At 30.3% G+C, this 21,065-nt stretch overlaps 3 protein-coding genes across 4 annotated transcripts; 1 reads left to right on the top strand and 2 right to left on the bottom strand.

Moving 5' to 3' along the window:
- Window positions 1-842: 842 nt before the first annotated feature.
- LOC137818687 (reticulon-like protein B12) lies at window positions 843-4,025 on the top strand. 2 transcript variants are annotated; one of them, XM_068622248.1, is made up of 5 exons: window positions 843-1,247; window positions 1,353-1,463; window positions 1,725-1,905; window positions 3,117-3,328; window positions 3,446-4,025. In XM_068622248.1, exons 2-5 carry the CDS (start codon window positions 1,397-1,399, stop codon window positions 3,613-3,615), a joined length of 630 nt encoding a protein of 209 aa, XP_068478349.1. In that variant the 5' UTR covers window positions 843-1,247; window positions 1,353-1,396; the 3' UTR covers window positions 3,616-4,025. The 2 variants fall into 2 exon arrangements, with proteins under 2 accessions (XP_068478349.1, XP_068478350.1); XM_068622249.1 differs by having other exon boundaries at window positions 871-1,252.
- Window positions 4,026-8,257: 4,232 nt separating this feature from the next.
- On the bottom strand, window positions 8,258-12,218 carry LOC137818520 (mitochondrial uncoupling protein 1). Its single transcript, XM_068621992.1, has 9 exons — window positions 11,869-12,218; window positions 10,426-10,644; window positions 10,245-10,323; window positions 9,980-10,113; window positions 9,786-9,884; window positions 9,593-9,697; window positions 9,166-9,240; window positions 8,814-8,900; window positions 8,258-8,650 (listed from the first exon to the last, which is right to left on the bottom strand). The coding sequence occupies exons 1-9, from the start codon at window positions 11,950-11,952 to the stop codon at window positions 8,615-8,617; spliced, it is 918 nt and encodes a 305-aa protein (XP_068478093.1). The 5' UTR covers window positions 11,953-12,218; the 3' UTR covers window positions 8,258-8,614.
- Window positions 12,219-17,523: 5,305 nt separating this feature from the next.
- Window positions 17,524-20,475, bottom strand: LOC137819658 (probable sugar phosphate/phosphate translocator At3g11320). Its single transcript, XM_068623560.1, has 4 exons — window positions 19,900-20,475; window positions 18,577-18,680; window positions 18,210-18,438; window positions 17,524-17,919 (listed from the first exon to the last, which is right to left on the bottom strand). The coding sequence occupies exons 1-4, from the start codon at window positions 20,332-20,334 to the stop codon at window positions 17,767-17,769; spliced, it is 921 nt and encodes a 306-aa protein (XP_068479661.1). The 5' UTR covers window positions 20,335-20,475; the 3' UTR covers window positions 17,524-17,766.
- Between the last annotated feature and the right edge of the window lie 590 nt (window positions 20,476-21,065).

The raw sequence follows: 21,065 nt of genomic DNA, 5'->3' as shown, positions 1-21,065 counted from the left end.
TGATACGTAGTACCTTTTTTTTTCATTGGTTAATAAATTAGAAAGTTGTTTTTATTTGAAACATGTTTGGTTGGAAATTATTTTAAATTAAATAGATTTATTTGTTTTATTTAAAATCTTAGCCAATGCCATAAGACCCTTATTGTTTTTAAAGAAAGCATAAGCAGAGGATTAAAAATATAGTTAATCTTTCAAATTAAGTGCTTGTTTAAGTTGGTGTGAGATGAAATTGATGGATTCATAATGAATGAAGGTAAGACATTTTTCTTAAATGGCGTATCGGTGTCAGATACTCGTATTGGATACGACACTTATATGACACATATATGTGAAGTGTCTAATTCAAAAGATTTTTCTTGGATTTTTGACAATTTTAGTATGATTCTAACACAATCTTAAAAAAAAATACATTAATTTTCTAAAAATTCAAACTTATTGTATATATTTTATTATAATTATAAAAATAAAATAAAAATCATTTTAAACTAGTTATGAAAAATATCTTTTTATTCCAAAAATAATCTGGAACATACTTGTGCATATAAATATTTATTATCAATTTATATAATTTATAATTATATAATATATAGATCCGTATCCTCATGTCCTACTTTTTAGAAGTTTAGAAGTTATACCTATCTTCGTGTCCGTATCCATATTTATATCCGTGTGTTGTATGAGTATGCCTGTTCTACATAGTTCATAATTCACCTAATCGTTTATAATTCAAAAGAATATTTAGAAGAGGTTTATGTAGCTTATTTTTCTAAAAATAACTCAATTTCAATAAAAAAATACAGCAAAAATTATCCCATTTTTGATAAAAAAATTGCTCAAAGTGTGATTTTCGTATCTGGCACGTTTAGGAGAGAGAGAGAGGGAAGAAGTACAGTGAACAGGACAAGAAATGGTTCGGTCGAAATGGATTGATTGGGTGGGCGGTGAACAAGAAAGACGGTAACTTCACTGTGGAATGTGAATGAGATCAACACCCATCATCATCTTTTCTTTTCTTCTTTCTTTTCTTTTTTTCTTTTTTGTGTTTTGTAGTTGTTGTGTAGATGATTGGGGTGGTGTAGGAAGTAGTGGAACACTCTGATGTGAGACTCAAAAGCAAAAAATGGCACTTCACTTTTAGGCTGTAATCTCAGACACCACTTCCCAGCTTCCATTTCCCATCATCCTTACAAAACACATAATTTTGGGTCCACTCTCTCAATAAAATTCAAAAAAGTGTGTACCTATAGGTAAGGTGAAAAATTGAATAAAACTATAAAAGTTCCACATAGTTGTTGCTCCCTGCTTTTTCTTTTCCTGGATCATCTCAAAGCTCTCTCCTTTTTTGCTCACAGATCCCTTCCTGGGCTCAAGTTTCTTACTTTGGCTTCTCCCCCAAATGGGTTCCTCAGATCGGTTGTTCAACCGGCAAAGAACTCTCCATGAGATCCTTGGTGGTGGTCAAGGTGTAGTTTTCTTTTCTGATTAATTTTTATTCAATGTCTCAGCTTTATTGGTGATTTTTGTTGATCAGTGTATCTCAATCTTTTGTTTTTATCTCCTTGGTGTTGTTTGTTTATGTTCATTTTGGTGCTTTTTGATTCAACAGTGGCATAGATATAAGGGCTGTGCCTGGGCCCTGTTTGTTTTCATTTTTGGTAAATGGGAATTGATAACTGATCATGATCTTTGAATCTTTGCTGAATCAATGCCATGCTTCAATGCAGTTGCAGATTTAATACTGTGGAGACGGAAGAACCTAACCATGGGGATATTGTTGGTCACACTAGCTGTTTGGGTTGTGTTTGAAAGATCTGGTTATACACTTCTGTCTCTTGTTTCCAATGTTTTCCTCCTCCTCATTGTCATTCTTTTCCTTTGGGCCAAGTCAGCTGCGATTCTCAACAGGTAACAGTTATACAAATTATCTCTCTGAATGTTCTTGCCATGGATCTTCTTGTGTGTGCTTACTCTGAAATGTGATAGAATGTAAAAGCATTTGTAGAACATTGATACCTCAAATTCTGATTATTTGTTCTAATCTGGAATTGTTTTGTCTTCAAAGTATTATTTTTAATTTATATGGTTCGAGGCATTTGAAAGATAAATGCTGGTATGTTTCAGTGGTTGAAATGGTATAACATGTATGCTGTAACTGAGCTGCTGTAGTTTTAAGAAATATGAAAAATTGTTTGAAAACTAGATGCTATGTATAATATGGTGATGTATGTTTGTCTGTGCAGAACACTTTTGTATCTTAATGTTCTTAACTTTTCTTGTACGTTGGAGGGGTCACAGTTTATCAGCAGTTGTGGATATGTTTGGGCCTATTGAAAACCATTTCTAAATTTTCATTAATCATTCTTGAGAACCCTGAGTTTTGTTGCTGATATTGAGGAGGATTTTGTGATTTATTTGATTCATGAAATCTACAGTTGCAGTTGCAAGTTTTTCTCCAAAAGATACCTTTGTAGGAAAAAGTTGTCCCCATTGTATATTTGTTGCATTTTTTTTTAATTCTGAGTGATGAAAGGTGCATCCTTAAAATCTTTTATCAGTGCACAGATGAAATTGGGACTTGTCTCCATTGTTGGCAACTATTTGTAATGCAGAAGATGTGTTGCATAGTCTTTGAGTGTACCGATCTTAGATCCATTTTTTTAAAGTTCATTTTGGTGCTGAAATGGGGTATATTAGGTACCTTATTTTGTATCTCAATGCCTATGATGAAAAGTACTCTTTGAACTAATAAAGTGCAGTTAACAACATATTGGCTAAGTGTAGATGAGTTGGTTGAAATATGTAATGTAGTCAATCATTTGAAAGTCTAGGTTGGTTCCTTCCTTTGAACAAGATGTTGTAGTTTAGACACACCTCACAATATTCATCATTGTGTATTTCGTGTCAGATCAAGTCAAATGGAGATTCATGATTCACATTCAAATTGAAACTATTTATAATAACTTCCATTTTTCATATCCAAAACGTGGATCTGATACTTCAAACACTAAATCAAACATGTCATTTTTCAGTAATTTGTGTCAGTAAAATTTCATAGTGATTAAATGCAACAAAAGAAGGTACAAAAGCAGGTTAAACTGTTATTTTTCTTTTGACAGACCTGCACCACCTCTACCACAGTTGCACCTGTCAGAGGAAATGGCGAACGAAGTTACAACTTTTATCCGCACAAGAGTTAATGATTTGTTATCAGTTTCTCAAGATATTGCCCTTGGTAAAGATTCAAGGCTGTTCCTGAAAGTAGCTGCATACCTCTGGCTAATTTCTATTGTTGGTGGCTTCACTGATTTCCTTACCCTGGCATATACCAGTAAGTTTCTGAGCATCATAAAATAGATTCAACAGAGTGTTGATTAATCTCCAGTTTTTGAAAAATAAGTAGTAAATGAATAGAAATGACTTTGTTGCTGTGGTTTGGTTGTGGCAGGTCTTTTTATTGTTCTTACAGTACCAGCAATCTATGAAAGATATGAAGAATACATAGACATGTATATTTTGAAGGGTTACAAAAATCTGTGCTTTTTACATGTGAAAATAAATGAGAAATATGTTAGCAGAGTCCACAACTGGATTCTGGAGAAGAAAAAGCTGAGCTGAGTTTGTTTTTTCTCACAGGCATTTTGTTAATTTCTTCTGTTATACTCTCCAACAACTTTTCTTACAGGATCACTGGTGAGATTTAAATTGTGAGTTTGAGGGACAATAGTGATCATCTATCCCCAAAATGAAAGTCTTCCTTTTGCATTTTCCATCTTCAATGATGGATCTCATTTTTGGTACATAATGAAGAACCTTTTAAGTTGGACTTTTCATGTAAGTATTTAAGATTTCTTCTTAGGGCCAACAGAGATAACATATAGGTTCTGCTATCAATTATCCCTAAGATAAAATTGTGTTCATAGCAAGTATTTGCATGTAATATAGCTACAACTACCATTGCACTTACTTGTAGATTTTTGCAAGATTTGCACAAGTTATTCACTCTCAACTCAACAATTTAGCACACTTAAGTAATATTTTGTCTAATTTTGTAAAAATTTCCCATGGAACTATAATAGGGAATACTCAGCTAAGCTTTTCGTCAAACACCAATAGGGTGTTTTACCCGGGTTGATTTCCTCAAATCTGATAGGGTGTTTCATCGTGCACCTCAACACCAACAAATTTTTCCATATTTAATCAATTTTCAAATTTGAAAAAAACTGTTTTACTCCTTTTAAAAATGACTTTTAAATTACTTTTTCTGAAATGTTTTCAAAACCTACTTTATGGAATTCATAAAATAAATTTTTGGAAAACGTAACGTTTTTTAGAACAAACTTTTCGAAGCATATAATATACGTTTTGGAATGTGTTTTCTGGAATAAATATTTCAGAGTATATTTTGGAAAGAGTTTTCTGGAGTGATATATGAGGCATTTTGGTCATTATACCTAATTTGATGGGGTGCAAGGAGAAATTTGACGGGTTTAGAAAGAAACATCTTGAATTGAGTCTATGTGTATAAAAAAAGTATAACTTATTTCAAAATTTTAAAAAAATTTAGTTTTTTCTTTACCAGTTTAGTATGATATAATTTTTTAATATTTATATAATATATTTGAATTAAAAAATGTGTTGAAAAAAATCTTAAATTGAAAAAAATGATATGAAGGTGAGAAGATTGGAAGAGTAATTTTCCTTTGCATTTTGTAAGTTTGAAAATTGGTATTACTTGTGTTTGTGATTTGAGTTGGACATCATAAAGTCTATTTGTAATGGAATATTATAAATAAAACTTTTTCTTTTTCATAAACAACAAAAATTAAAAAGAAAGATGAGTTTATATAGAGTTTACTATTGGACTGAAAAGAGGGAAAAAAGAAATCTTAAATATGACATGAAAAATATTAGCAAAAGAATACTTAAAAAACTCTTGAATGAATTATTAATTATAGAGGCTTATAAAGTGATAATGAAAGGGTGGGTTTTATTTTACTTCAAAACTTTTATAAAACTTATACATTAATAACTTTCTAAAATTTAGAACATAATTTTTCGTCCTTAGATTGTCTTATTTAAAATTTAAGACTTTAAATTTAATGACATGAGCATATACTCTAATGAGTATGTTGTGTAAGATATATGTCTTATATTATAATTTAATCATGGTTCTACATAGAGATGTTTTAAGAAATGTTTGAATAAAGAGAAATAAAATGAGGTTTAATATACGTGATTTTTCTCAAACTTTATTTTTTTAATACAGTAATAATTTGGAATAAAAAATATATTAGTTATTGCTCTATTTGTGCAAGTCATATTTATATGCCTCCAAATATCCAATACCTTCTAAAAACATACATAAATACGTTTCATATTTATATAGTATTTTCAATTAATTACTTATTAAAAATATTAAAAAGTAGATTTATTCTATTAAGTATTTTAGAACATTCACAAATACACTATTTATCTCTGAAATATTCACATAATTTTATAATATTTGAAGATATACTACTTATACATAATACATCTACAATCTGTCTAATTCAGATATACATAGCAAATGTGGTTGTAATCGATTAATGAAAAATATTTAATAACCTACTTATCTCAAGTATCTCTAGATATTTTAACCTAAACCTAAAGGTCTATAAATATATACTTGATCTTATAGGACTACTTACTTAACTCTCTCCCTCTTTACCTATATACTACTATTTTTAAAACTCTTCTAACTCTAACTAACTTGAGTGTCAAATAATTTTTTGCATGTAGAACTCCACTTGGTATTTCTCAACAAGCTCGATAACCATTCTTTAGAGGATTCAACTCGACTTTCAGCTTAAAGCCTCCATAATCCACCTTAGATGGTTCTCGCTCAATCTCGTTACAAACATTTGACACTCATTATGGGATCTGGGTAAAACTATTCTTAAACCACAAATCTTGTGATACGTACTAGAAGCAGGATTATAACATTAGCATCATCATATCGTGGGATGGATCCATCAACCCTTGATGCCCTCAAATCTCATATGGAGAATATCCTTCGGAAAAATGAAGAAAAAATCCTACATGTTATAACTAACATGGAAAACAAATAAAAATTGTGGAATCATCACCATGTCGAGTTGCAAGCCTTCCACAAGCAACTCATCATATTACACCAAGATTGAACCACACATCGATCAAAGCAGAATTTGCAAGCACGAGCTTGGCTTATTGAGCAGGTTACTAAGTCTATCTGCTCCTAGCCAATAAGCACAAGGAACATGTGGACCAACCAATGCATGATACTAGGTCCGAAAGTAGCTATCGACTCATGGACACAACAAATCAAATTTGAGTCAGTCCCGAGCCGGTGCCAGAACCAACAACTTAACATGACATTTAAGTTGGATTCAAGGTTCCACGACAGAAATGGAATCACAAGTTTATGATCAGTAGATGTCCTTTAAATTTGAGCCAACTGCCTTGGTTTAATGCAAAGATGCGATTGAACCTCGTTAATTTTCATCCCTTCACGCTAGATGTCATGAAAACTTCCCAATAAATGGTAGTGTCCTTGTGTTGAAAAATATGATGACTCATATGATATTGAAGTGTATATCAAGACTTATCTAACCTAGGCTAATCTCTTTTCCGAGACCTGGTAGTACATTGTAGGCTGTTTTCCACTACTCTTAAGGGACCAACCTTGGAGTGATATTGCTCTCTTTCTCAGAATTTCATTAACTCATTTGACACCTTTTGTGCAAGGTTCTCAGTCGGGTTTGTCAATTGCAAACCCATGGTCGCAACCTCGACATTTCTATGCAAAATCATAAAAGGAGATATTGAGTTGTTATAACAATACATAGTCTGATTCGCCAAAGCATCTACCAATATTACCGATTTACACCCCACAATGACCATGTTATACTCTATTTTTTATGTACATAATATAGAAAGTAAAATTAAATATTACTTATGTTTAACTTTCTTCTTTACTTAAATATTTAATTTACATCCTTTAAGATCGAAACTAAGTGTTTTCTATTAACTCCAAAAATATTTTCATAACTGCATATAAATCCCTAAATTTTCTTAAAATTATAAATTGACCCTAAAATTTTCAATAATTTCAAATTAGTTCTTAATTATTTTATTATTATTTTTCAACTTAGTCCTTAAATTTTTTAATAATTATAGTTTAGTCTCTTTTAATAATTGTAATTAAGTCTTTGGTCAACTAATTTAGTTGATTCTTAAAAACACTTTAAAACTTCAATAAAAATTATTCATTCGATTTACAACTACTAGTTTACAATAAACTTTGTTTCATAATTGATTTTAAGTATGAATTTAATTAATAAAAATATCTCAACTAAAATTCTCATTAATTTTGAATTTTTTCAGTAATTTCGTTGCAAAATTCATCACTATCAAAATTTATTATTGAAACTTTTATTCTAAAAGTTAAAAAAATGAAAATGAAGATAAACCAGCAATAATCTATAGTAATAGATGCTAGAATATATTAAAGTTCATTTGATTTTTTTTATTGAAATACAATATTTTGAGTTTAATAAATGGGTTAAAATAACAAAATTGTGTATTACAACATTGTTTGGTCTCAATTGAAAACAATATAAACAAGTGGGCTAAGCCCAATTCTTTCACAAATTTTGTGAACCCATGATAAGATAAAGTAAAAAGATTTTTTTACCCTTATGACATAAGATAAAGTAAGAAGAATGACATGACAACTTTAATGTAAAAGAGATGCTTGAGACTATAATTTATTGTGTAGGTGGTTTTTTTATTGAAAAAATTATTTGAATTTTTTTTTTTAAAAATTGTTATTTAAAAGGTAAAATTGTAAGAAATTGTATTTGTTTATTTTTAAATTCAAAATTTTCAAAATTTTGTAAAACTCAAATTATCAATTTAAAATAAATAATTATTAAATTTGTTATATTTTAATATTATAAAGAATAAAATTGAAAAACGTGTATAGTGGCATAAAGGTTTGATTTGATAGGAACTATTATCCTCTAAATTTCATGTGAAACAGTGACAGATAACAAATATGATAAAATATCAACTCAATGCCACCAAAAATGGAAGTTCTTCACATTTTGTTTCGTGCAAAATCCTTTTTTTTACCAGAAAAAAATATTTTAAAGCAATCTTGATTGTTGCTGTTTGTGTATGCACAACTTTTATGAAAAAGAATAATTTGCTCCAATATTATTTTCAAGTTGCTAAAGAATCATAAACACTGCTATTAGAGGTGCTATAATATTTTGCCTTGCATACAGAAAACAAAGTTCCTGCATCAATGGCTTAAAATTTGATACTACAACAATAATTGCCACCATCTTAAGACAATGGTAGTGATCAAGGGCTATGTTCTGTTTAAATCCAATCATGGTTCATAATAAATGGAAAGTGCTAAAATCTGCTAGTATATATGAATAACAACATATCTTGTAAAAATTTCCTCCCTGAAAAAATTCTTTACCACATTCCATCAGTTTGCAGAATGAAGAGAAAGCTTTATTTCTACAATTTCCACTGCATTCGCAGTTGCAATAAGCCGCTTAGAAAATTCTCAAGGTAACTCAGCTCAGGGTGACTCTAAATTTTTGATGAACTTTTTAGTCTGTCATAGGAAAAAGGTATAAGTGAGCACAAATTCAAGAGTTGGAACTCAGAAGATAAACAATCTTTGGAGTGCATGTAAGAGGCTCAAATCAATTAATCTACTTGGAAAAATCTCTATAGAAACACTTCTAGAAAAGAAAAATAAGAAGAACAAGTTATACCTGTTCTAAGGTTAGAAACATGATCACATTCCAAGATCCTAGCCGTCCAAAATTTGGGAGGAACCCTTTGTAAAAGGCCATGGGTCCCTGAAAAAAAAAAACATCAGATTACATAGACATACCAGTTTTGATGAAGGGTACCTTACAATACAACTCCTTGTTTGACCAAATTTAAGGCTAAAAAACACATATACTCAGAGAGAGAGAGAGAGAGAGAGGAAAAGAAGATTATGTTACATTATAATGAAGCAAGTCAATGAGGTTTGAGAGCATATAAGCTATGGTAGGAAATGAGAATGCCTTAATATATGATAACTAGAAGTGGTAAAGTAAAGAGTGGAAAGCAACTTACATCATTCTTTAATGTTTTGATAAAACAATCAAGGGTGTTCTTGTAACTAGAATCTCCCATCATTCTTGACTTAACCTGCACAAACACAAGAATGAAGATAGGACAACAAAATTAATGCAACCGATAAGCATGAAAGAAGCTCTCACTTGTTCACCTCACAACCAAATTGAAAAACAAAATTTATACACATCCACCCCCAATGGACCTTAAAAAGATCAGCTGTCAACCAATTTCAAATAAGCTTTAAAAGTTTACTACTTCTACCATGCAGGGATTCATAGTTCATCTTGGCGGAACATGGAATATCAAGTGCAAAATTCATATAAAATTGAAAGAACTATTAACCACCACGTATAAAATGTGGATGCACTAAAAATCGAAAACCAAAACAATTGCAGATATTCAATGGTAGATTCTAAAACATTACCACATCTACTGGGGAGCCAATACAGACAGCAAAAAACCCTGCCCCAAGACCAGCAAGGAGATGAGTTACAACATTGTCAGTGAAACCTGGAATTTTCAAAATAGTCTGCACAAAAAAAACATAGTTATTAGAAAAAGTAGAGAAGGAGAAAATTTTGCTCCATAGTGCTAGTCTCCAGTCACTTAGAAATTACCTGTTTCACTTGATCATAGCTGGCTAGTTCAGCAGCATTGATGATACCATTTCTTGCTATATTGGGGCCAAGTCCAGTCCAAAGAGCCCCAACTCCTTCCTGTGTGTTATATCGATTTAGGTCAGAAATATTCACAAAGTAAAATGAACCAGATACATTTTTCACTTGGATAAATTATACTGGTTAGCACAGACCTGTCTCACAATTGTTGAATAAGCATTTAAAGATCCAGAGTAGCGCCTGGGAACACCAGGAGGTAGTTTTCCTTCTGCTTGAAGTCTAACTTTGACAAGATCAGTTGGATTTGCCACAGCAATTCCCACAGCACCTGTTATCAAGAAAAATTGCAGAAGTTCATAATTGGTTTATATGATGAGTATTTATACAGGAATAACACAAATTCATGCTAAAATAGCACTTATACAAATTATTCCTACAATTTCCAGAATTGAGGTTTACCAGTTGTGAATGCTGCAAGAATTTTCTTTGACAATGGAACGTCTCCAACATGGTCCTTCCCCACATACAAAGACTTCACCTGTAAACAACCAATGCTATTTACAACCTAAGATAACACAACAAAACATAGATATAAACTAAAACAAACAAACAAATTTTGGCGACAAGATTCAAAACTCACAGGCTCATATAACCCAATTCTTAAACCACCGTACAAACACTGACGATGTAACCCTGGCACAATTCCCTTCCAGAGTGCTGAAAGACCTTCTTCCCTCGCAATGGTACCAACTGTTCCCAGCATACCCTTATATTTAGGTAAGGAGATTACATCACCAGTTGCAGCTTGTTTTTGAAGCTGAAGCCTAACTTTGGCAGTGTCCAATGGAATAGTACACACCTATTTCAATTACCAGAATTATTGACAAATCTCAGCAAATAACTGCAATTAATTGAATACTTTGTATAACAGTAAGAGCGAATGAACAGAATGCAAAAAAAATACTAAAAAATGAGTTACGAATATATAACAAGCCAAATCAATCTTGATAGCAACTCAGGATCAAAATCAACATATGTGAACAAGACTGTCACATGTAAACCTCAAATAATGCAAAACATGTTTGACACACTGTTCACATGTGAACCTCAAATAATGCAAAAGATGTTTCACACACGAGATAATTCAGAAAATTATTCAATTTTAAAACTACGTAATTGTTTTGTGCTACCAAAGTTCTAACACAAAACAGCTAGATATGAATGGTCTTTGGATCCCAGAATTGGAACGAGGGAACAAAAACAAGTTTCTTCTTTAGGAGTTTAAAAACGAATTGGAAAGGAAACAAATTCAATAGGTGGAATACTGAAATGGAGCAAACTCAAGGGTAATGGAACACCATTCCATTATTAGTCTTCAAAACCATGAGGAAAATTAGTACTATTTATTATACTCCTTCCCTTTTCTGCCCATTCCAACTTGTTCCATTCGATTACATTGATAAGAAAACATCAAAACTTTATCACTGTTTCCAATCCAAACATTTTGTGGACATACAAGTCATCAAGGAGGGAACAGCTCTCATTCATGTTGATCCCTGAAAAACAAACACCTTGGAAGGCATGCATTCCATCATTTGACAGCAGTCAAAATCCACAGAGACCACCATTGACTAGCAGTACAAGCTTAATTCTTTTAGATGAAAATTTCAAAAACATAATCCCTTCAAATTCACATTTAACCAAAAACCAATTTCATAACATCACTATTATCCAAAAAGTAGTTGGCAAACCATCACCCAACATACACTAATACTGGTAGACACAAATTGAAAATTGTATATCGGTAAAGACAGTTAGACAATCATCAACCAACTCAAAGGAACTCCAAGTTCACAAAAAAACATATACTTGATCATCAATCACCAACCACGGTTTGTTAGACAGCAAAAGAAAAAAAAAAACACTCAATAATAAGAAACCCACCAACAAATCAGATCCATTACTACTACTACTGCATGCCATTAACATAAAGGATGCATCTTTCATAAGATCATGGAAAAAGAAAAAATCCCCAGAAACAGAAAATGAAAAAGAGAAAAACCCAGATAGTATTGGTTATGACCTCAGCGAAACATGCAGAAAAAGCACTGCTGGCAAAGGTTTTGCCGAAGGAGAGGTCGGATTTGGACTTAGAATCTGCTACCATTGTGTTTTGTTTGTCCTGGGAAAGGAACCAAACGTTGCGTATGCAAATTTGGGTCCTTTCCTTTGATCCCTTTTGAAAAGACTCAGATCAAACTTGGTTCCTCTGTATGGAAAAGTGTTCACAAATTTTGGTGTTTGAATTCTGATTTATTCTGCTGCAAAAAAATTCTTCTCTCTCTGAGTCTTTAATGTTGTCAATTTTCATCTCCAATGACTGTAGGCTGAGTCAGAATGGGGTGAGGTCTAATTTCGATAAGAACGTATTATTCATTCACCTAGGGTTTAATTGAATTAATTAAGGGTTTTGAATGTAATTAAAATACTTAGACTTAATTTTTAAAGTGAGGTTTTTGTTAATTTAAATACAAGTTATAAATAAAAATATTAAAAATGAAAAAAATAACTGCAAATTAGTTTATACATATTCTAATTTTAGTTTATGGAGAAATATTTTATTTCTTCTTCTTCTATAAATGAAGTAATTTATACAAATAAATATAAAAAATACTTTGTTTTTTCTATTTATGTCACATTTTTCAAAAATTACCTCTGTGCTTTCATCATTCTTTTATTATTTTTTTTAATTATATTTGTGTTTTCATATTTATACCCCATGAATTTTGATTATGATATTCTTGAAAATGTTTTTCTGGTATCTGGAGAGATTTTAGTCTTAGGCGAAGATTATAACTGGTAGCTTGGAGATGTTAGTGTACTCGGGATAACCTAAAGATGTTTGTGTACTCGTTATAACATGCAGAGGTTTGTGAATTTGTTGTAATTAGTGTTTGATTAGTGAAATCTCTTAAACAGTGTGTTTGATAGGGAATTAGACCTGACCTAAGAGTTAGGGTGAACCAGTATAAAAATTTGTTGTGATGTGTTCTTCATGTTCATGTTAGACTCTTTTCTTGTGTGTTCTTTATCCGTTGCGAATTGAGTCAATACTCCATTCAATCTCTCTTTTGAAACCAATTGTTCACATTTATAATTTTAATTAAGTGTTTAACCAATAAAACATGAAACTACGTGTGATAAGATGAAGATGAGGTCATATTCATATCTAATTCATATAATTTTTTAATTAAAATTAAAACAAAATTTAAATAATATTCATGAAAACAGATTTATTTATCATCCTAATCCGGATCCTATTTGACATACATAAAAATTTAAAAAAAAAACAAATTTAAAAAGGCATATAATTAATTATACATTTCATAATCAATTAATGATATAGTTAATGTTTTAAAATATAATCAATTACATATGTAATATAATTAATTATGTTATTTTAATATAATTAATTATGTTATTTTTTACTAATAAGTTTCAAATCAACAAGTTATTATAGTCTCTCACCCCGAAAAAGAAATAAGGTTTTAAATCCTATATTGTGCTCACCACAAGTAGTAAATCTATTTCAAAACAGAGAACATAGTAAAAAAAATTAAGTACTACTTCTGACTTCAGCATTAAATTTTATAGAAGTCGTATTTTAGATATATGATTTTTTTATTAAGTCGTATTTCACATGTAAAATTTTTATTTTTATACTTTTAAATTTTGTTTATTTGATACTAATTTATTTATTTTTAACTTTTTTATAATTTAATTAATAAATTGCAATTTAAATATTCAAATATTATCATTTTTTTTCTCAAAATATTCATATTTATATATTTACGAAATAAACTTCATATATATATAATTTTATTAATTAAATTATTTAAGAAAAAATATCAAAATAAAAAATATTTATACAAAAATAAAAAGGCATAAATAGTTTTAAAAAGTAAAGAAAAATTAAAAAAAAATTTGTAATTCTAGTTTTAATTCGTTAATTAAATTATTTAAAAAACATCTCAAAATAAAGAAATATGTTTATATAAAAATTTAAAAAGTATAAATTGTTTTAAAAATTCATTAATCAAAACATTAAAGGATATAAAAATAATAAAAAATAATAAAAACATAAAAATGAAAAATAAATAATAAGTCGTATTAACTACCACTTTTATAAAAAAATAAATAAGAAAAATTTGTTTTTGTAGAAGTCGTAATTGTATATACGACGTCTTTCCCTTTTTTAATTTTTTCTGTTCTTAGGAGTTATTATATACAAATATTGTTTTTATTTTAACATGCTTTTTTAATAATTTTATTAATGATTAAATTTTGTATGCTTTTTTTAATTTTATATTAGCCAACTTTTTTTTATTATTTTTAGATGTTCTTTAAATAATTTGATTAATAAATTAAAATTAAATTAAAAGTTTTTAATGCTTTAACTTATAAAAAAAATTCTCCTTTTAATTTTTATATAAATAAAAATATTTCAAAATAAAAAAAGTTGTTTGTCTCAAATAAAAAACAAATTTAAAAAGTAAAATTAAGTCATATGAAGTACGACTTAATTAAAAAGAAAAATTGTACATTGAAAATACAATTTAGAATAATTAATCATATTTTCAAAGCACAACTTCATCCTTAAAATCATGCTTTAGCAAATATAAGGAATGAGTTGGAATATAAAATTGTAATGAGACAATGAATATCACACACCTACAATTAATGTGTCTCTTATGCTATCACCTAACATTATTCTTCTCTACCTAACATTATTCTTGTCTATCTAACATTCTATAACAATTTAAATTTAATTTATGTATAAGAAATTTTCAAAATCAAAATTAGAATTCCTAAAAATCACATGCTAGAAAAAAAAAAAACTAGTTAAAACCAATCATCCATGATCTATTTTAAAATTTAGTGACATCATAGTTATCATAGTTTTGTTTTCAAAAAGATATGGTAGAAAACAATAAAAACACAAAAATAGAAGGTTAAATTATGTTTTTAATCTTTTTTCATAAAGTATGATATTTGAAAGTTATAGTATAGTTTGTGTGACTAGACGCTTTGATGATATGTCAAAGATAACTTTAAATTTAATGATTTTTTTTACTTGTTTAAAAAAAAATTCTAACTTGATTTTTTAGTGAAATTTTCTTTTAAATTAGTACAAATGATAACAATATATAAAGTAAAAGAGAGAAAGAAAAAAAAGAAATATACACTATATTTTTATATTAGTTTGTCTGATATATTATATCAAATTTTCAATTAATAAATTGAGTTTCATTAAACAAACTAATTTTGTGAAATACAACGCGAGTATTCATTGTACACATAGTCATTCATGACTAACTCCTTAAGTATTGTTTGGACTCATAGTCTCTCCTAGTTAATCCCTTGAGTATTGTTTGAATTGCACTCACTCGTGACTAAAACTTAGTATTCTTTGGACCCAATCACTCTTGGCTAATACTGAGTATTCTTTGGACCTATCCACTATTAGTTAAAACTGAGCATTCTTTGACTTAACCACTATTGGATAAAATCGAGTATTCTTTGAATCCAACCACTCTTGCTAAAACCGAATATTCTTTAAACCTAGTCACTCTTGGCAAAAACAAAAGATTGTCTAATGATGTAATCAACATATCACATGTTTTGCTCACCAGGGAGGGATTGCATATTTTAACCATTACAAGGATAAACACTATCTCATAGTTTGCTACAAGAATACTGACATTGTTCTCCACGAAGCTTTATGGGGCACAAAAGACTTTTATAGAGTTTCAAGCACCTCATGCAACATTAATTACCCTTTACTACTTTATAAAATACCCTTGATAGTTGACAATACTTATTTTCGTAGTTACATCGTCTTTTAAACCAAAACATGCTAGAGGTGCACACCGTACTAGACAAATAGTTAGACTAGAATGCAATTTTAGCTCTTCATCCAAGAGATCATTGTTAAGGCACTGAACGATCTAATCACTATTAGACGACGTAATACCTCACTAGACGATATTATGAGAATAAACACATCTATGAAGGTTTTGATTACACAAATACTATAAGGTGTGTTAAAGCTGATAACAAAGCTACTTCATGTGCAAAATTGTAATGAAATACATTAGACGATCTATTGAGATTAAACCTGTTAGATAATATTGCAGTATTAAAATTGTTAGTCGGTCCTCATAGTTAAGCTCGTTACATGTTTAAAGGAGTTAAGTCAAAGTCTACAATTTTAACATGCTAAACAGTCTTACACGAATTAACCTATCAGAAGGTCTCACTGTGCTAGACGGTCTTACTATGTTAAACATGTCAGGCGGTCTCTTTATATTATACTTGTTAGATGGTCACAATTATTCTTTATATTATACTTGTTAGATGATCACAATTATTCTTTATATTATACTTGTTAGATGGTCACAATTATTTTTTATATTATACTTATTAGATGGTCACAATTATGTTCAACTTACTAAACGACCTCAAGAGAAAAATGTTAGACAATCTCAAAAACATCAATGCATTAAATGGTCTGATCATGGTCTTCACATTAGACATCCAATCTCCGTTCTCTTGATATATGGTCTATTGTGTAAGGAATTTATAAAATCAATTTTTATGAATGATTTCTATTTATTCCTTAATTATTGCTAAACATATAATGATTCTATTAAATCGTTTTGATTAAGAGAATGCTCCCATGTTTTGATTAACTATAATATAAATAGATATTTATATTGAAAATGACAGAATAATCACCATCTCATTTATCCTTAATTAAATAGTACTCATTTCTCCCTGAGTTAAAACAGTAAAAAATATTAATTGTATCTCACAAATTCCGTATAATAATATAAAAGTTATAAAAAAGAAGAAGAAAAGAATACTACACGGTCAATCTCATTATAAAGTGTCCACCACATCAATCAACGGTTCTTTTTGTCCGTCCGATCCATTCGCGAAGTAATCAAGAGCAGCCAACAATTGGGCTCGACAGGCCCGATACTCCTATCTTATCTTGATTATTGATTATAGCCAATACTCTTAAAATCTTATTTTGATCCCGAAATAGTTACAATTTTTCAGCTTTTAATGAAATACAATTTTGGTATTTCTAATTATTTTCAAGTAAATTACATCAATGTTTATATACGTTGCAGATAAAATAACTTATCTATTGAAATTGAAGTTATTTTAATAAAAATTATTTAAGTAAATGTCATCAATAAAAATTAATAAAGAGATACACTTAAATTATGATAGCAGTTTCTACTTATTAAACTAAATAACAGATAATGGTAATGATTATCAATAATAATTTAACTGTTTAATAAATAATTTTTAGTAGTTTAATAAACATTTTATTATAATTTTACTTTCTATATTTTAGTAATTATTCATAGTTTTATAAAAGATGTAACTACATTCATTTGTGCTTTATTATCATAAAAAGATGTGTACCTACAAATGGGATAACCCCTATTTTTTACCAGTATTTATTAATTCTTTTAATTTGTGTGAAAAATGTTAAACAACAGTTTTTTTGGTACAAAACTAGGAAGAAATTATTGTTAACATTTGCCCAAAATTTAATAAGTACAATATAAGTATAAAACTTGCATATACGTACTCTCTGACTAAACTATTGGAGTTCCTTTCTAAATGTTGTGAAAAAAGAAATTGCAGTGATTGAAGGAACTAAAAGCAAAACAAACTAAAAATGTCTAACTAGGCATCAAGCTCAAAGTCCACATAAAAAAGTTTATGGGGAGTGTGACAACTCACTCCCCCAATGCTTGCAATGAATGAAATATGGAGTGGAAAAAAAATTGTGTTTATGTTTAATAAATGGTTGCTGCAAGCTCATCATTATATACATAACTTGTTGGTCCTCTCGCTTTTGGTAAATCACACTCTGCTTTTAGTAATCTAGTTAATTTTACTAATTTTTGCTATACCTCTTCTTGGTTTCACTGTACAATATAACTCCAATGACAGTGAGTGCATAGCCAAACATTCCAACCATTGAAATGGGGTTTTTGAATATCAAAATTGAGATAACCACAGCAACTGCTCCCTTTGCATTCCCCAAAACCTGGAAAGATTTAACAGTGTCATCATCCAGATTCACTTTATGCCATATATATACACCATATATATTATATAGTGGTTCTTTTCCAAATACCAAGAAAACTAGAAGTTAAATTCTTGTGGTCTGTTCAAATACAGAGCAATGAAACGTTTTCAGAAGAATGCTCAACAAATGTTGTTGGCTTCAATTTTTGAATTTAGTATGTGAAATGCAGGTAATATGTTTAAAAAAGTTCTTAATCTGTCAAGTTATTTCCACGAGAAAAATATAGGATGTATTGCATTTGGACATACCTGAAGGGTTAGTGCACTTGTATGTTTGGTCACCAAAAAATTAGTCAGGTTCACAAAATATGCAAGAGAAGAACTGAGAAGCAGATACCAAAATATTCTTATATCCTTTTTGGCAAGATCTATTGTGATCCCAACCACATTTCCCTCCATAAGCAATGTCGCGGGAAGTAAGACCATCACAGCTATAGGTGCCATATAAAGCAGCAGGTTCATAGAATTCAACTTTTCTCTGAAAATCATCGAAGTAGTTTTTATGTTGGTTTACAACAGAAGTATAGAAAAGCAGCACTTGGAGCAGTTCAGAACCTAGAAGTTCCTTGTATTAATCAGCTAGCAAAAATAAGAAAAAAGCAGATAAAATCATTACCCCTCTGAGGACAACAAAATATCTTGAAGCACTGATTTAAATGCTCTGGCAGCAGTCGATGAAACACATATTACAAATCCAAACAGATGAAAACTTGGTTCACCCTGCAAGATAAGTGTTAAATGTGAGATTGGGAGTAAAGAAATTCATTCTTGGAGAAATTAGAAAACAAGTAACGTTAGCAATTGTTTTTAATAATGCAAATGGTACCCGCAAAGTTTACAACATTTTGGAACTCGGAGGTAAATTGTAGAAAAAAAGCGTGGTCAAAGAAAAAGAGAGGATAAGAGTTCATTTTCCATTAGCTTGGTAGTTGTTATGCGTATAGAAAAGTAGCAGTGCGTTACTTTTCCAAACACCTCAATCTAAAACAGAATTTTTTAAAGACAGGGATAAAATTCTCTTCAGTACTCCTCCTTCTGATTTATGCAAAAGCGTAGCTATGTTTAACTCAATACACACGAAGCTTGTTCTATACAATCAATGAAATTTCAAAATGTTCTGTTCTGTTTAAACGAACACATACGCATGGAAATTGGAAACAGCTACACAAAATAAAAATTAGCATTTTCAATTTATATTAGTTCATGAATTCAAGATAAGGCTACATGCGTTATGCCAATTGTTGACTTCCAAGTTCCAACTCCAATATTAAAGGAAAACATAGAAACTAAAGCTTCATTTGCAAGGCCAGAAATGAAATAGAAATGGCGGCAGAAAATGTTGAGAATCCAGACGTAAAAACATTATACGTCATCTTTCCGGTTCTATCCACAGTGAAACTTTCTCCTTATTTCTTTTTATTTCTCTTGGATAAAATTTATTTAACTTTCAATTTATTTCTTTAATATTTTATTATCTAGAGTTTTCGAGAATTTTCTATTATATTTTCCCTTGAAACTCTCAAACTCTTCTATAATTTATTCACCAAAGAGTCTTTTGGTCAAATAGTTTTTTAGCCCAATAAATTGAAAAAAGTTGTTAACCTGGTATACAGAAGAAACCGAAAATTTCTCCATTACAGAATCTAAGCCCTTAAATTTCTCCATTACAGAATCTAAGCCCTTAAATTTCTCAAACTCCCATAAAATTTCTCTGAACTTAGACATATATGCACACTATTTTATCTTTCCAATTTAAAGCAATGTCAAATTTCTCTCACACCAATAGGTAAACTTTTATCTCCCCTTCTGAACTGTTTTTACTCATTTTCTGAACTATCCCACAATTTAACAGAATAAATGAACACTTTAAATCAACAAGTTAGGAATCGAATTCAAAATCCAAAACACAAATAAAAAACCGAAGAGGAAAATCGATTACCCCACTGGCAACGACGACCCCGGTTACAACAGGCAAGAGCGTGGCGTACGTCACCCAGGCTTCTCTCTTGGCGGTGACGGCGTAGGCGAAAACGGCGGTGAAGAAGGGGGTGGTGGCGCCGATGGCCTGGTTAAACGACACCGGAATGAACCGGAGCGAAACGTTGCCGCAAACGACGGAGAAGGAGAAAACGACGCTGAGAGCGACGATCTTGCAGAACTGAGTGAGGGAGCGCAGGGTCTGCAACGGAACCATGTCCGTCACGGAGATAACGTAGCTGAGAAGCGAACACAAGAGCATGTGACAGGTGGTGAGGAAAACCGGGAACCGGAAGCCGTAGCTGCTGAGCAAGTACTTGTTGAGAAGGAGCACGCCGATGTTGGAACTGTACCACGCAACCACCACCCCTACGGTTCCCCACGGAATCTGGTTCATGCTTTTCTCAATTCTCGAGAAACGATTTATTTATTTATTTTATTTTTGTATGAAAAATTGTTTGGAGAAAGAGCGTTTTGGGATTGATGAAGAGGTGTTGGTAATTAAGAAGAAGGAGAGAGGTGAGTGTTGGAAGGTGCAGCGTTCATGCCAAGTGCATGCAGAGAATGAGATCATTCATGCTGCTGAGGGCGATTTCGTCATTTCGCTCGCTCCACGCTCCTTTTCGAGCTTCTTTGGAATTGACACTCAACTTTCCATTAGGTGTGAAGGTAGAGAGTAGAAGTGATATATTGATAATTTGTACTAATTTATAATTTTATTTTTTAAACCCTAAACCCTATTAAAATTTGTATTAATGAAAAAAATAATTTTTTTTTATTTTAATCATAGATTATAATGGGAATAGATTGTCGAAGTATCATTATTTATTAAAATTGATATTAGGAAGGTCGTTGTATATCTTGATGTCACGAAACTTAAAACAATAAATAAATAAAAAGATGCAGCGTCTTATACATTGTATAGTGATATATTTATTCTAAATAAATTAGATGAGAACTTGTTTAAAATATTTTAATCAAGTTAGGTACAATAACCTTGAATCATGAATTTTGATATGTTAGAGATTTTATTTCCAAATGGAACTGTTATTTAACTTTTGGAATAATACTTAGCTGAACATTAAATTTTAGCATGTTTTGGTTTTTTTTTTTTAAGAATATATATAT

Source organism: Phaseolus vulgaris, chromosome 10 (genome assembly GCF_000499845.2).
Source record: "Phaseolus vulgaris cultivar G19833 chromosome 10, P. vulgaris v2.0, whole genome shotgun sequence".
Taxonomy (NCBI): Eukaryota; Viridiplantae; Streptophyta; class Magnoliopsida; order Fabales; family Fabaceae; genus Phaseolus; species Phaseolus vulgaris.
This window is presented reverse-complemented; position numbering and strand designations above follow the sequence as displayed.

Excerpts from the sequence above, each read along its gene's own strand:
- LOC137818687 (XM_068622248.1), top strand. The coding sequence starts at position 1,397 with ATGGGTTCCTCAGATCGGTTGTTCAACCGGCAAAGAACTCTCCATGAG. Across the intron at positions 1,906-3,116 it reads TCAGCTGCGATTCTCAACAG|ACCTGCACCACCTCTACCAC; the intron begins GTAACAGTTATA and ends TTCTTTTGACAG. Across the intron at positions 3,329-3,445 it reads CCTTACCCTGGCATATACCA|GTCTTTTTATTGTTCTTACA; the intron begins GTAAGTTTCTGA and ends TGGTTGTGGCAG.
- LOC137818520 (XM_068621992.1), bottom strand. The coding sequence starts at position 11,952 with ATGGTAGCAGATTCTAAGTCCAAATCCGACCTCTCCTTCGGCAAAACC. Across the intron at positions 10,114-10,244 it reads TCTTGCAGCATTCACAACTG|GTGCTGTGGGAATTGCTGTG; the intron begins GTAAACCTCAAT and ends TCTTGATAACAG. Across the intron at positions 8,901-9,165 it reads TCAAAACATTAAAGAATGAT|GGACCCATGGCCTTTTACAA; the intron begins GTAAGTTGCTTT and ends TTTTTTTTTCAG.
- LOC137819658 (XM_068623560.1), bottom strand. The coding sequence starts at position 20,334 with ATGAACCAGATTCCGTGGGGAACCGTAGGGGTGGTGGTTGCGTGGTAC. Across the intron at positions 18,439-18,576 it reads ATTTTGTTGTCCTCAGAGGG|AGAAAAGTTGAATTCTATGA; the intron begins GTAATGATTTTA and ends GATGATTTTCAG. Across the intron at positions 17,920-18,209 it reads CAAGTGCACTAACCCTTCAG|GTTTTGGGGAATGCAAAGGG; the intron begins GTATGTCCAAAT and ends AAATCTTTCCAG.